General features: G+C 42.8%; 1 protein-coding gene across 1 annotated transcript in view; it reads left to right on the plus strand.

Moving 5' to 3' along the window:
• SLC6A5 (solute carrier family 6 (neurotransmitter transporter), member 5) overlaps window positions 1-1,989 on the plus strand; it is a 56,411-nt gene extending 54,422 nt beyond the window's left edge. Inside the window, exon 16 of the mRNA XM_012643491.1 lies at window positions 1,642-1,989. Within this exon, the coding sequence (XP_012498945.1) occupies window positions 1,642-1,797 (156 nt within the window). The 3' untranslated portion in view covers window positions 1,798-1,989. The remainder of the gene's footprint in view (window positions 1-1,641) is intronic.
• The last annotated feature ends 13,245 nt before the right edge of the window (window positions 1,990-15,234 follow it).

Below are 15,234 nucleotides of genomic sequence, written 5' to 3' on the forward strand. Positions count from 1 at the left end.
TACTCCAGAATGGATGGGAAGGGGACTGCCATTGTGCCACCAGCGAGGTGTGGTCAGGCTTTTGTAATTTGTGAGAAGTCACTTGCTCAGGTATGCCAGGAATTGCTCAGCCCTGCCTCTGTCTTGAAGATCCAGGGATCTGGCATTTTGGACTAGACCAGTGCTACTTAGGGCTTGGCCCAGGACCAAGCAGCAACACCCTCACCTGAGGGCTTGTTGGAAGTGCAAATCATCAGACTCCAGGCAGCGCCACTGAACCTGGATTTTGGGGAAGTAGGATCCTGGTGTCTGCAGTTTAACAAGCTCTCCAGGTGACTCTGATGCACGCTCAAGTTTGAGAAGCATCGGACTAGATTAAGGTAACAGAGGGCAGAGAAGAGCAGCTGTATGGGCTTTGCTCTTGGTCAGCCAGGCTGAAAAAGGAAGAGGCGTCTGGAACATCCCACTGAGGCCCCAGAAGGGAGGAGAGGGGTGGGAACCCGGTGCGTGAGTACGTGCATGACACAGATGTCCACGTGGCAAGGAGGTAGTTTTTGTTTTCATTGGACTCACGATGCAGACAGTGTAAAGGTAAGGTATAGGAGTCTTCTTACTGAAGCTGTATCCCAGTTTTCATCCTCAAGAAATTCTGTTTGTTATCCCCTTGAGGTAAGTGACTTCGGCCTGACGGAGCCCCAGGGACGGCTCACTTCCGCCCCAGATACACCTCCCCCGCAACTGACCCAGAAATCTCTCTCCCTGGGAACAGAACCTGGGTTAGCCTCTGCTACTTTAGTCTTAGGCTGAAATTCTCTAAACTGATGAGTCGGCCATATAAATTCATTATGGTTGATTTGGGACACAAAGGTTGCAAATTGATGATTAAGGAGAGATTAAAACAACAGCTCTAAGAACCAGCTTCACTTTAATAGGTAATAAATATGTAATTGTTCCCTCTTATGTAGTCGGAAATATGATTTCTTTCCTTTTTCTAGAAAATGTTCCAGTCAAATTATATTTTCCATAAAAATTTCAGTTGAAGGATTAGAGATCCCATTATTTTGAGCTCACCTGCAGGAACCCACATTGCCGAACCACATCAGAAGCGTATATTTTGTCAACAGATAATTAAAATCTTTGCTCACTCTTGGCGATGTACCTCTGGGGTTGCATTTTCCCCCCAGTCATTTATATACTTTTGGGAAATATGCTAAACAAAATCCAATTATTTTGATGTAGCAACCCACTGTTGGGACGACAGACAAAAGTAATTGAGCCCATGTCTTTTGCAGACTGTGTTTGGCAGTGGAGAGAGAAGCTTGCGGATTCTCTTCATTTGAAGGGGAAAAAATGCATGATTAAAATCTGGGCTCTTTATCCTCTATTAATCTTGTGCAAAGCAAACATGGAGCAGTTGTAATATTGCTTGCATAGTGATGTAAATAATTTCAAGTGAACCAAACTAAGTGTCCTCTTCACTGTTCCTGGCCTAATTAATTAATAGGGACTGATTTTCTTAACAGCCTCTCTTGGTAGGAGGCCTCTTGGCTCAAGTGGGGGCTCTGGCAAAGCGGTGGCAAGCAGGGTGGGGATGGGTGGGGATGCCTAGTGGAGGAAGGTGCATTGCTTCTGTGACCATGCGTGTCTTTGGTTTGTTTGCAGAGGCTGAAGTTGGTGTGCTCGCCACAGCCGGACTGGGGCCCCTTCTTAGCGCAGCACCGCGGGGAGCGTTACAAGAACATGATCGACCCCTTGGGAACCTCTTCCTTGGGACTCAAACTGCCAGTGAAGGATCTGGAACTGGGCACCCAGTGCTAGTCCAGTGGTGTGGGATGGTCCAGACCTGATCCTGGTTTTCTCTCTGCCTCCTCCTAACATTTTCCCCGGCTTTCCTCCCATTTTTCTTCCTCTTTCTACCCACATCTCGGTTCACATCTGTACATGAGAGTGGCTATGTAGGAAAGTAGGTCGTAGTGTCACATGTCATGGTGAAAAGCTAGACAGGCCCCCGAAGCGCTGTTTCCTGTGTCCATGGTGTCCGTGTGGGTGGGGGTGGGGTTGGTCCCCTGAGCGCACGTTTCACCCTGCAGGGGCGGATCGACTAGGTGAGCGCTAGTAGGTAGGCGTAGTTTGGTCACTAGAGAAGCGTCCACTATGTGTTGTCCACTGTGTGTTGTCATAGGGTGTTGTCACCCTGCAGGGGCAGATCAACTAGGTGAGCGCTGGTAGGTAGGCGTGGTTTGGTCAGTTGAGAAGCGTCCACTGTGTGTTGTCATGGGGGGTGCCAGTAAGGCCTCTGCAGAATGGCAGGATTACAAGACTGCTAATTTGGACTTGTCAGCATTTAGAACCGAGCTGAGCAATGCGGTGATTACATTCAGACACAAAAAGTTCAAGACAAGGTATATTCAGAGGGTCAGCAGTGGTCAGAAAATGTTTTGGATGTAAGACAAGGCTGGTAGATTTGGACACCACTGAAGTGGTTAAGTTTGTATTTCTGGTCACAATTGGGCATCTGTTTCCTTCATTTGGACCAACCATTTCAAGTGTACCATGAACTCAGATGCTTCCCTCTCTGCACACCCTGAGTCTGAGTGAAGTGTTAGCTCTCTTCCCGTAGCTTTTATTTTTTTTAATAACTACATTTGTGAGTTTTTTGGTTATGTCTTCCACCCCTGCACAAGACGCCATCATATAATTTGTGCCTAATTTTGTACGTTCATAGTAGAGCTCCATTCTAGTTTCTACATGACATTTAGCACCATGGTTCAATGCTATGATGCTGCATTTCTTTTCCTCTAAATGTCTTTCTATAAGCTGTAGATATGTTGTCTTTCAATCTCTGGGAAAACAAGACTTACCCTGATTCTGTCTATATATTATATATACAGGACACACATTCTTAAAGACAGATAACTTCACAATTTTTACTCAACTTTTTCATTCACAGTAAATGCCAATTGTGGTCACAGAAATCAAAGAAATGGAGCGTTTAATAGAAAGCAACCACACTATTTACTGCACTGATAGTACATTTTAGGTCATTGTATTTACAGAAATTATCTGATAAATACAGCTGAGGTAAGTAGCGAGTGAGCCAATTAAGACTATAGCTTTTAAGACTACATTTAGCCAATTCAATTTTAAGAGTTCCCTATTCACAGTAGTCATTATAACTGCACTCTAATGAGAGCGAATCATATGTCTGCAGAGATTGGCGAAGCCGTAACCTTTATTATCTTGTATCCTGAACATACATATATGAAATTTTAAAAATGTGATATGTGTTCATGTAGTGTGTACTCGTAGTGGTGTTTTCTGTCCATATAAATATCTTATGAATTACTGTAGAGATGGTGAGTTTAGAATAGTGTAGCCTGTTCTGTTTTTTCTTACAGTAATAATATCTAAACCTAAAATTGTTTCCTTTAGGGGAGGCCATTTCAATAATTTTCTTATTCATTTGTCTTCATATTACAGGGTCTCAGGCAAAGTTTTCAGTTCAAATCTTGTACATTGACGTGACATTTTCATCCTGTTTAACAGCAATGAAACCCAACAACAGACCTTAATGTAACATTTAAAAAAATGACTTCATTTGTTAAAAAAAAAAGTCTCTCCTCATTTTGCTGAGCTCTCCCTTTCCTAAGGCAAATATTGTTGCCATTCGCCAACGCTGATGTGAACTTCCAGTTTTCAAGATGAGCTCGTGAAAGGTTTTAGAAAAGGAAACAAAGATGGGTTTTGAACTTTAGGTTTGTGTGTCTTTTGTCTGCAGTGTATAGTTGTTCGCCCTCCTCTTTGTTCTCCTTTTTTCCCTGTCCCCCAAAGCGAGAACTTGCTAGAAACTATCACAGAGACTAAAACCTGAGCTTCCCCTGAACTTAGCTTTAGGAAGCTGAGCTGTGGTCTCACCTGTTCCAGTGTTGCCCATCATGAGCTGTTTGCCATTAACACAGGTTTCCCCAAGAAAACCATACTGATGAGAAGCTCCCATTACTGTGGCTGATGTCACAGAAGGGTACCAAAAATCAGCCTCTCCAGTGGCTATCTGGTGGAGTGAGAGAGGCGGGGAGGAATAATTTAGGCCTGGAAATTATCCGCAGGCTTTCCAATTTGAAGGTTAAAGAAAAGACCTTAAATCAATTAGCATTCTCTCACGGGACTGGTATGTTTGTGTCAGGATGAGTGGTTTTTGGCTTTCCTCTCGCCTCCTGGCTGAAACTCGAGTCTGATGTTGGCCACCAACCCAATTTCTGCTAATCATTGCTGTTGTGATTAAAAGAAGTAGGAGGAGACCCCATGGAAGCTGCCAGGTTTGTTTTGTACAAACTTAATTGTAAGAATGGAGATCTTCTCCCTAGCTGGCGTGTTTTGTATTTGGGGGGGATCTACATTTGTGTGAATTAGGATTTGTCCGGGTAAGACTTAGTAGGTGCTCCCTGAACAGCTGTTTTTTTTTTTTAATTCCCTTTCCCTGCAATTTCCAAGTTTTATATAAAATTTACTTAAAGGGATACACTCAGGTGAAAGGTTCCAAACTTACCTGGAAATGGTTACTTTGTAGAATGAGTCCTGTCCATTTCTACAGCCACGTTCAACTCTGAGGCTTTCCCTGGCAGGGATACATTCGTTCAGTGTCGAGCTGCTCCCAGTCATGGTGTATGCCATGCTACGCCTCCTGCGGATTTAGCTGGGATGCTAAGAGCTGAGATGCATACGACCAGACGGATTGTTTCCATGCTATTAAAATGCGCAGGCAATTGGGAGAAAAACAATGAATGAATAACAGTAAAATGAATAGCATTGTCATAAAGTGCTACCTGAGAGTTTCCCTTCAAACTGGGGAAGAAACTGAGTTGCTGGTTCACTGTGCAGAATGGTGGGGCATTTTTTTACCTGTGAGATTATTTCATAACATCAACAAATGCCAGAAACTCATTCAGAGAAAAAAAAAAGCCATATGTGAAAAACAGTAACCCTGTAATATCCTTAAAGGAGAAAAGAAATGTATATTTCTTAACAATTGGTGTTGTGGCTTCTTATGCAAATGTTTGTCTTGCATATTAGTAACTTTTATTCTCCTTAGGGCTGTGTTTGTCATGTACAAGTGTGTCCAATTCTGGTCTTTTGTTGTTGTTTCTTTTTCCTTTATATTTACTTATTGCATGAAGTCTGTGGTCAGTGCAAAATCTTGACCTCGACGTCTTTGAAATTTCCAATGTGTTTTTAATATGTAAAAATTGTAATCAACTTGTATTTCAGTGAGCAGCACTTTAACAAAAATTCAACACAATGACCTTTAAATAGATAAGACTTGGGTTGTCTGTATGCTAATATTGCACTGGAGTTGAGTTTTCCTTCAAATAAGTTCTTGTTGTCATCTACATGTCGCTCAGTGCTTCCTGTTCACCTTTACCGACAGCATGGTTTTCCCATGCCTGAAAGTAAGATTTTCTTCCCTCTTTGTTCCTTTGGCTGCAGGTCATTGTCCTCTTCCCAGAGGCTAGCACGATGACTGTCGCTCAACATACGTGTGATGGCAAGGTCAGACTGCTATTGTTGCGCCTGGATTTGGGTTTGCGACATGCTTCTTTGAGGCAGAGGACTCCAGAGAGGACATGCTGTGTGGCAGGTTGTCTTGCAGAGACAAAAGGCCAAGGCCAAGAGATGAACATGTCCTTCTCTTTCACAATGGGTGTCACAGAGAAAGCTAGGCTGGGGGTAAAGGACCAAGTGATTTGGTCTGGATTCCTATTTTCCCACTAGGATTTGTGAAAGTGAAGCTTCATGTCTTTCCCAGAGTTTTCATCAATTGTCCGGAAAGGCTAAGTAATTTTGAAATGTGGTCTCTGCTCAGGTCGCCTCTGAGCAGCCTGCAGCCAAAGAGAAAGTGTTTTCAGATTGGGTATTCATCACCTCTGAAAAGCAAGCAGTGGTTTGATTTGCCTGTCATGGATGAAATACATCTTCAGGTAACCATTTGCCTTATAGGTGTATTTTATTGTTAGGATGATACTTAGTAATTGACTAAAAATTGTTTTGTCTCTCATTTGTTGGTCTTTTTTTGCACTTTATTGTGGACCTATCAAGGAATAGGTTAATTTGTACATTGTGTACTTAGCTAAAGTCCTAAATGCTGGCATCTTATGTGATTATTGTTGCCCATGAATAAATATGTGTTCCCTAATCAGGTCCTTATATTTTTTCATTAACTGTACATGAAGAAAATATGTTACAAATGATGCATCATAGATATATCTTATAGAGTACATATGATATAATGTGTATTATTCATTTAAGAAGTCATTATTCTTGAGGCCCTACCTCAAATTTTGTATTTATGTGTACAAATGCAATTTATTGTATTATATATTTGCCTATTATATACTGATATAAATTAGAATTTATCCTAATAATGTATGAGTTCACAAAACCCTAAATAAATGTCAGTGTTTAAAACATAACGATTACAGTATTGTGTCTGTTCCAAACCCATTACCCACCAGCTTGCTTTCTTAACAAACGGCCCTCAGGTAGCTCCAAGATTGATCTGTTTTATTGTGAGAAACCTGGAAGAGCCATGGAAAACTGCCCTCCCGGGAAAATGAGATATTGTGTTGCTGTAGAAACAAATATCAATTAAGTTGTCATCTTCTTAACCATCAGAATGTACTATTGTTTGCTGAATTATTAATTACCCCCATGGATGGGGAGGGAGGGAGATTGAGGTGGGAGGAGAGAAGGAAGAGAAAGAGAGAGAAAGAGAGAATCTGAGTAGATCTGAGATCTGGACAGAGGGACTGGGTAAGTTAAATCCTGTGTGTGTTTTAATGATCATTTTGTCAGTCTTCAATTCCACTCTATTTCAATTCAGTAAACATTTATGTCGTTCCAAGATTGTGCTAGGCCCCAGGCAAAACTGAATAAAACAGTCCCAGATATCAAGGAACTCAGAGCCTAGAAGAAGGACTACCCATATTAAACAAATAAACAAGCAAACAAATAAACAAATGCTATTCTTTTCCTTTTGGGTGGGTGGAGCCCCCAGGTTCCCTGCCTAGAGATGGGGCCCCGGAGGTCCTGTGTCATGATCTCTCCTGTCTGATCATGTTAACCCAGAAGCTTTGACTTTGTTCTCCTCAAAGGAGCGTAACATACTCATGCTCTGCCTCCGTCTTCAGCTTCGGTGTTGGAAGGCTACAGGGATGATGTGGGCCCCCCTCAGTGGGAAAAGAAATGCCCTCTTTTCAAGCCGATGCTGAAATGCACATGCCAAGAACACAGGTGTCCAGCCTGCAGTCAAGCTCCAGCCTGGGAAAGGTATGGTAATGAGATCTGCACACACACTCAGGACTAGCCATAAAACTACACTTTGGCAGCTGCACAGAGCAGCGAACACCAAACCCAGTGTTATGTCTCATCTTCCCAGCAAGGATGCTCCTGCAAGGGCAGGAAGGGCGCTCTGTGGGATCAGAGCTCGGTGCTGGCTCATCACCCTCCATCTCCTTCCTGAGATTCCTTTGCTCATTGCGTGTGTGTATTTTAACTTTTTATTTTGAAAATTCTGAGGCATACCTAAAATTGGAGAGAACAGCATAATGAGCTCCCATGTCCACATCACACATTTTCAACTATTATCAACTCATGTCCAGGTTTATTTCATTTGTCCCCCTCCCCATCCTGAAACTCTGCTTCCTTGGAGCATTTCAAAACAGGTCCCAGATACCATGGAATTTCAGTTGCAAATGCTCTGTTGTGTTTTTATAACTCTTCTAAATAGTCTTTCCCTAAATGGGGATAAGGACAAATGTGGGAAGCTTAGAGTTCACACATCCATAGCAAAACCAATCTACTCTGGGCTGTTTGAAGGAAGGAGTACAGGATCTGTCTGGAAGGAGCTTAGTGTGGTCTCTGCTCTGAGAACGAGCCTGGCTTCCTCCAGCCAATCTTTTGTCTTGTTTGTAATTGTTTGGCAACTATCCCTCCCCCTGGACTTTGCTGCTTTTTTCGTAGCCAGCTTACTCCTGCTCCCTTGGATCATTCTCCTTTGTCCATGCTTCCTACCCCCTTTCCCTAGGTGTCTCTCCTGCAACCGGAGATTCAGAGTCTCATAGTTGCAAGACAGAACTCCAAGATCACTTATTTCGGCATATCTGTAACATGAATTCTTCCACGACAGTCTGTTTTGTGGGAATTGGCTTTACAAAGAGATGCATGTGGGATGAGTCGTTGCTGTCTAAAAGATTCACTGTAAGGATCTTTTACAATAGAAAACTCCTTGCATGCCTTTAAAATGGCTCAACTTTACAGAAATTGGATTTAAATCTCTGATTTACATATTCCACTGTGTGATTTGGGCCACTTCTTTCTTGCCTTTTATTGTAATTTGTCATTTTATGATCACTTTGCTATCTAGAGGTCCCCAGCCTTTTGACACCAGGGACTGTTTTCATGGGAGACAATTTTTTCCAGGGACCAGGGGTGGGAGGATAGTTTCAGATGATTCAAGTGTACCACATTTATTGTGCACTTTATTTCTGTTATTATTACATTGTAATATAAAATGAAATAATTATACAACTCACCATAGGTTGGGGACCCCTGAACCCATCCCCATTCCCTTTTCCAGGAAACTTCTTCCCATAGAAAACTTGGAGGGTTAGGAGAAAATAATGGCTGAAGTATAGTGCAGATCAACATTGAAACAGAATCACATTTTCACCATTCGTTGATTCATTCACTCATTTACTTTTATACAATGTCTTAATTACGTGTATGTTTCTAGAACCTAACAGTTTATGGCATATAGTAGATACTCCATAAATGCATTTTTAAAAATTTAATGAGCAAATATTAAGTATTGGCTCTGTACAAGGAGCAGGCTCAGTGTTATTGTAGTGTGCAAGGAAAACGTGAGTAAGACTAGGTCTCTTCCTTCAGGTCTCTCATCGCGTGTGAGTACTTAAGACATAACACACACGTTGCCATAACATATGGTGGAAAGTACCAAGTGCCACCAAAGGGGAGCAGAAGACATTCCTTCTTGATGAGAGAATCATGCAGCACTTCATAAAGTAGGGCATTGGTACGTGGGAGGATTTTGACCATCAGGAAGGTATTAGGATGGGCTTTTCGGGTGGATGAATATAAGTAAGCGACAACAGGAAGGTAAGACAGGCAAGCATGGATGATGGAAAAATTTGTAAAGTGTAGTATATGCTGATGGGAAGTGAGAACTGAGGCTGAACGTGGTTAGGACTAGACGGTCAAGTGCCTTCAGTGCCAACAGAGGGAGTTCAGACATGAATTGACAGGCCACAGAGAGCCCCTGAAGGTTATCGAACAGTGGAGAGGTATTTCCTGGCTGAGGCAGCTATGACACCAGAGACAAAGCACCATCCTTGGGTCAAGTGCCAGCTCTTTCCCTTATCAGCACAATCTCATTTGTAAAATTGGAATAATTATACCCATCTCACATAGCTGTTATGAGAATTAAATTAAAATTTGCAGGTGAAATTGTTTCTAAACACTAACACCTCACTAAACGTTGGATATTTACTGTTAGAGTCAGGTCCGTATGTTTGGAAAACTATCCCAGTTGCATGTCGAGGATGGACTGGAGTGGAGGAGAGAGTCGAGGCTAGCACTGGTTTGACTGGGTGAGAAACCAGCTTTCTGAAACCATTTGGTGTGAATTTCAAGACAGCAGGTCACACATGTAAGGGTCTTTTGGTGGGGAATCTCCTTTCTGACTCCTGTGACTGGCACTATCGAGGTTTATATTTAAAAAATTGAGCAATCAGCATGGACATGACACCAACCAACAGGAAGAGGTTTGGCACTGAGGCCAAGCGGAGCACCATCCTGGTGACTCTCGTCCTCCAGGTGTTGTCATGTGAGTCTCTGGATCACGGCAAAGTCGGGGAGTCTAGGAGAGATGCTGGGGCCTGTGGGGTCTTGGAGGCGGGCTCAGGGGCCTCAAGATAGCCTGGATATTTTGGTCCCGTAACTTGATTTCTCCTACCTTCTCCTTTCAATCAGGAAACAGTGGCTGAGGGATTCTGCGATTATGGGGACACTCATTTGCACAATTTGTTTCCAGGCCTCCTGCCATCTCTGTCATGTGGCCCTCACTGCTGGTGTTCAGGAGAGATGCACAGAGAGAGGTTTGGGCCCTACCTGCAAGGTTGAACAAATTTGATCTTTCTTGCTTAGGGGTTTGACCATATTTAAAAAATGGCTCTGATCCACCAGTTGAAAAGAGGAGAGCCCAGGTAGGCACAGGCCACGACAATCTCGAAGTGCACCCCTTCCCTTTTCTTGCCTTCTTGTGAGTGCTTCTTATTTCTATGGACCGTGCCTTAGGGTGAGGGTAGGAATTACAGTGAACTTGCGCTAGGCCAGTACAGGTATTTTACAAAGTTGGTATGCTGTGAGGGAGTGTGCTGCTGAGTTTCTGTTCTTCCCTTTCTCAGTGACATCGCTGACTTTAGACAGGCTTGCTGCCACCCAGCCAAAACACGACATTTCCTGGTTCCCTTGCAGACGGGTTTGGTAGATTGGCCTGGCTCCATTTCCTTACCCCACCCTAAATCATACCCTTGCTCTATCTTTATTGTGGGTGGATTGTACTTCTTGCCCTTGACTTTGGGCTTGGCCATGCATCTGTGCTTTGGCCACTAGCATGTGAGCAGAAGTGGCAGTGTGCCAATTTTGAATCTAGACCTTAAGAGGCCTCACCTATTTCCACTGGCTCTTTGGGCCATGAGATGAACAGGTCCTGGCTAGCCCATTAACCCAAGGAAGATGAAAGGCACATGTGACAGAGTCACTGAACTGAGACGCAGACCTGCAATGAGAAGTAAAATCAGCCCAGCCACTGCAGCCTGAAGCAGAACTACCTGTCTGAGGCCAGCCTGGATGAGCTGAACCCCAGCCAACATGCAGATATGTGCTTAGTGTTGTATGTCACTGAAATGTTGTTGTTTGTTATGCAGTAATAGCTAATAAATACATGAGGAGTGGCCATGTGACTAGGTTCTGCCCAAATATAAGTGGAAGTGATATGTGGGAATCCTAGGCATGCTCTTCCCATTCTCTCTATTCTTTTCCACATTTTGCTGTCTGGAATGTGGATGTAATGGCTGGAGTACCAGCAGCCACATTGAACCACGAGGACAAGAAGTACATTCTAGGAATGGTACAAAAGGGATCTGAAAAGAGCCTCTGGGTCCCTGAGGACTTCACAGAACTACTAAATTAACCTTGGACTGTCTAACTTAGAATTCTTTTACCTACAAGAATAGTAATTACCTCAGTTATTTAAGTTACTATCATTTGGGAGTTTTCCTGTTATATGAAGCCAGATAGAATCCTTGCTAACAAAGGAAGTAAAATGAACTGGGATGACTAGAAGGAGATTTGGGGCACCACTGGAAAATGTGAGAGAATTTAATGTCGCTGGGCAAGGAGAATTATTTTTGGACTGTGACTCTGGAAAGTAGTCTAAAAGCACTGGAAACAACTATTTCTATTTCACGTAAATGAGCCAGGCCAGTGAGTCTCATAAATTAGTGTGATAGGTTTCTGCCTAAAATAACTGGAGCAGATTCTCTCTGCTCAAAGAGGTCTCTCTCCGCTGCATCATCCTATGGCTTGTAATTCCTCCAACAGGCAAATATTCTTGGGTTGACAGGTCTGTTCATAGAAGCTATACTTTAATGAGGAATGCTCTATTTTTCCTAACTCAGTGTAAGTTGAAAAGGATGTCTTCCTCCTAATTTTCCTGCAGAGCTACAGTAACAGCCCTGAGCATGGAGGACTTCTAATGTGAATACAGGATCATTTTAAGGCCTGGAAAAGAAGACCTGGGTGAATGCTTTGTGGGCAGCCCAAGATCCCCGGATGATAGAAGGAGTCTTTATGGAGGAAAGTCTGAAGTTGGTCAAGGGGATTGTCTCTTCCCTACACTTTTGGTTTCCATGGTGAGGGATTTTTCTTAAACACTCTTGGCTGTTTATCCTACTCCCTGGTCTCCCAGTCCCTTGTGGAAGAGGTGCCAGCCATTGCTCCTCGTTTCTCAGTGAGGTCTCTCTCACTATCTTTCTTCATCCAGGTCAGTTGGGCAGGTGGCTGTGCCCCAATCTGTCCCAGATGTAGTTCCAGTCTGGAGGGAGGGCAGGTGGCCAGTTTATTTTGGCTTTCACATAAAGCTATGCTCTTCCAGCATTGTCTTACATTAATAAAGGTGATGCTTTTGCCTACTACTGACTCTCTTGTCTTGTTTCTCAATGGGTTTAGAACTCAGGCAGGGAATTAGGCTGCTATGTGTTGTTCTCCCACAAGACCTCAACAAAGAGACTGACTCTGCAGGCTTCATCCCAGTAGAAGCAGTGTAGCTTAATAATTTAGTGCACAGACTCTGCAGTCAGTCTGGTTTTGAAGCTTTACTCAGTCACTTACTTGGCTGAGTTCAGTTTCCATATCTGTAAAATAGGTATAACAATCCCACCCACCTAGTTGAGTTGTTTTGAAGAATAAATGAGTTAATTCTTAGAAAGCACTTAGAGTAGTAACCCACACATAGTTATACTTAATAACATAGCCAACACTATTCTGGCTGGGCTAGGGTGAGGCTAGGTCTCCCTGAGGATAATGTGCCTGATTTTTTTCTTGTCTATCGGGATGGACAACATGTGCTTATGTTAACACTTAATAAAACCTAGATACTTGCACACCTTTGTTCTTGTCATCAGAAACTCGAAACTCATCCAAGATTATTGATGTTATGGATTAGAATGGTTTCATTTATCTATATGTCTATAGATTTTTCTACCTATTTTCCTATAGATCTATACCCAGCTTTGTTCTAAAAAGTGTTCAAAGCTATAATACAGAAGGATGATAGTTCATTTAGCAAAATGTGGGTCCCTCTAATTTGCATGCCATTGAAATTGATTGTGGTAATTAGAATAGACAACACAGTTTCCATACAAAGTTTATATATTCATATAGAAACAGAGGTTCATGCATCAATACATTCATTCAACCTCTCCTTATAAATGTACACGCATTTCAGGAAATGAAAATATCCACCCAGTCAGGCTTGCACAGTCGCAGAGAGTAGTGGGGCTGTTAGGAAACTGGGTGTTTTTGCACTTTTCTAAGCTCTGCCAGCAAATTGGCACTTGCGTTAGTTTCCTACAGCTGCCATAACAAAGCATTGCAAACTGGAAGGATTAAAACAACAGAAATTTAGTCTCTCACCATTCTGGAGATTGGAATTCTGAATTCAAGGGTTGGCAGGGCCGTGCTCCCTCTGAAGCTTTTACGGGAGGATCCCTCCTTGCCTCTCCCAGCTTCTGGCAGCCCCATTCACTCTTTGGCTTGCAGCTTGTCTTAGTCTCTTTCTGTTGCTTATAACGGAATACTTGAAACTGAGTAATTTATAAAGAAAAGAAATTTATTTATTACAGTTATGGAGGTTGGGGAGTCCCAGGTCAAGGGGCTGAATCTGGTAAGAGCCTTTTTGCTGGTGGAGACTCTCTGAAGAATCCCAAGTTGGTGCAGAGTATCATGTGGCGAGTGGGCTGAGCATGCTAACGTGCTCACTCAGGTCTCTCTTCCTCTTCTTATAAAGCCACCAGTTCCACCCCCATGATAATCCATTCATCTGTTATCCTATTAATCCACAAAGGGAGTAATGCATGCCTGAGGGCAGAGCCCTCAGGAACCAATCATCTCTTAAGGAGCCTACCTCTCAATAGTGCCGCATTGTAGATCTTCTTTGCAGAAATGCCTATTCAGATCCTTGGCCCATTTTTAAATTATCTTGTATTATTTATTTATAATTATTTTTATTGTCTTGTATTATTTAGTTATAATAGATTTTTTAGTAGATAGAAGTCCCAATCAGATGTGTCTTACAAAAATTGTTTCCTATTCTCTGGGTTCTTTTTACTTTTTTGATGATATTCTTTAAAGCACAAATAGTTTCCATTTTGATGGTGTGGCCATAGTACATTAAAGATGCTCAACAGATAGTTGGGCATGTAAGTCTGCAGTTCAAAAGGGAGGCTGGGGCTGGGGATACACATTTGAGAGTCATCTATGCAATAGATACGATTGAAATCCAAGAGGTGAGATGAGCATGAATTTCTGGAAGAGAACAGTCTTAGAACTGAACCCTGGGGTGCTCCAACATTCAGAGGTCAGGAAGAAAAGGCAGAGGGATGATCAAAGGAAGCTACTGACTCCTGGAGAACCCATGGAGGTAGGCCGTCCTGAAGGGCAGGGTGGACTTGGGTATGGTGTTGGGTAAGCCAAGTCTTGTTGTTGCCTCCACTGTACACGGTCTCACTGCCATGTCCCACCATGAAGCATGTACACAGCCATGTGTCCATTATCACCGCAGAAATTTTCTGGGCCTATTCTATGAAGGTTACCTTAGCCTAACAGGCCCATACACTCAAAATCCCCACTCAAGGAGTGCAGTTATAGGAGGAGATTGAAATACTTAGATATCTAGGAAAGATTTATGACCTTGTTGAGATTAACTCTTGTTACCGTTAATGGATGTTATGCTGCAAAGCTATGACGGAACATATGTCTTGCTTTATTTTTTAATGGAACAAGCTAAAAGCCCCATCCCAGAGGACCAGCTAATTACACAGAGACTTTAAAGACAGAGAGCTCTAAAGATCTCACCCGGACCACCTTTTCCCCTTGCTGGGGTCACTGTGACTTTTAAGGATTCTGGGATTTCTAAGGTCAATAAAACAGCCTTGGAAACAATAGTCCAAAGCCACTCAAGGCTGCTGCTGCTGCTGCTGAGGGGTGCTTAAAGACTGCAGAGGAGAGGGGATATGGGTCTCATAACACAACATGGTGTACGGTGTCCTTGTCCACAAGGCCCAACTAGACTTGGGAAGTCCTATTTTCTGTAAGGTGTGTGAATTTAATGTTTTAAATGCAACATACTCCAGCTGGAAAGAAAATACGGAGTCAAGGCAGACAGATGCCCTCTGGGCCTGAGTTGAACAATCAGTTGAGCCTTCCATCAGTTTACTTCTTAATATTTCAGTTCAACTTCTGGATTGCACAGTTCTCTTCTTGAGCTGGAATTTGCCTGTTTGTTCATTTCCTTTTTCATCTGCCAAAGGACAACAATGCAAAGGCCCAAGTGGGACAGTGGCTCGCATACAGAAATATCCAGAAAAATAGGGCAGAGACCAGAAGAGCTTGTAGGTAAAA

This window comes from Propithecus coquereli, unplaced genomic scaffold (assembly GCF_000956105.1).
Source record: "Propithecus coquereli isolate 6110/MARCELLA unplaced genomic scaffold, Pcoq_1.0 Scaffold198, whole genome shotgun sequence".
Taxonomy (NCBI): Eukaryota; Metazoa; Chordata; class Mammalia; order Primates; family Indriidae; genus Propithecus; species Propithecus coquereli.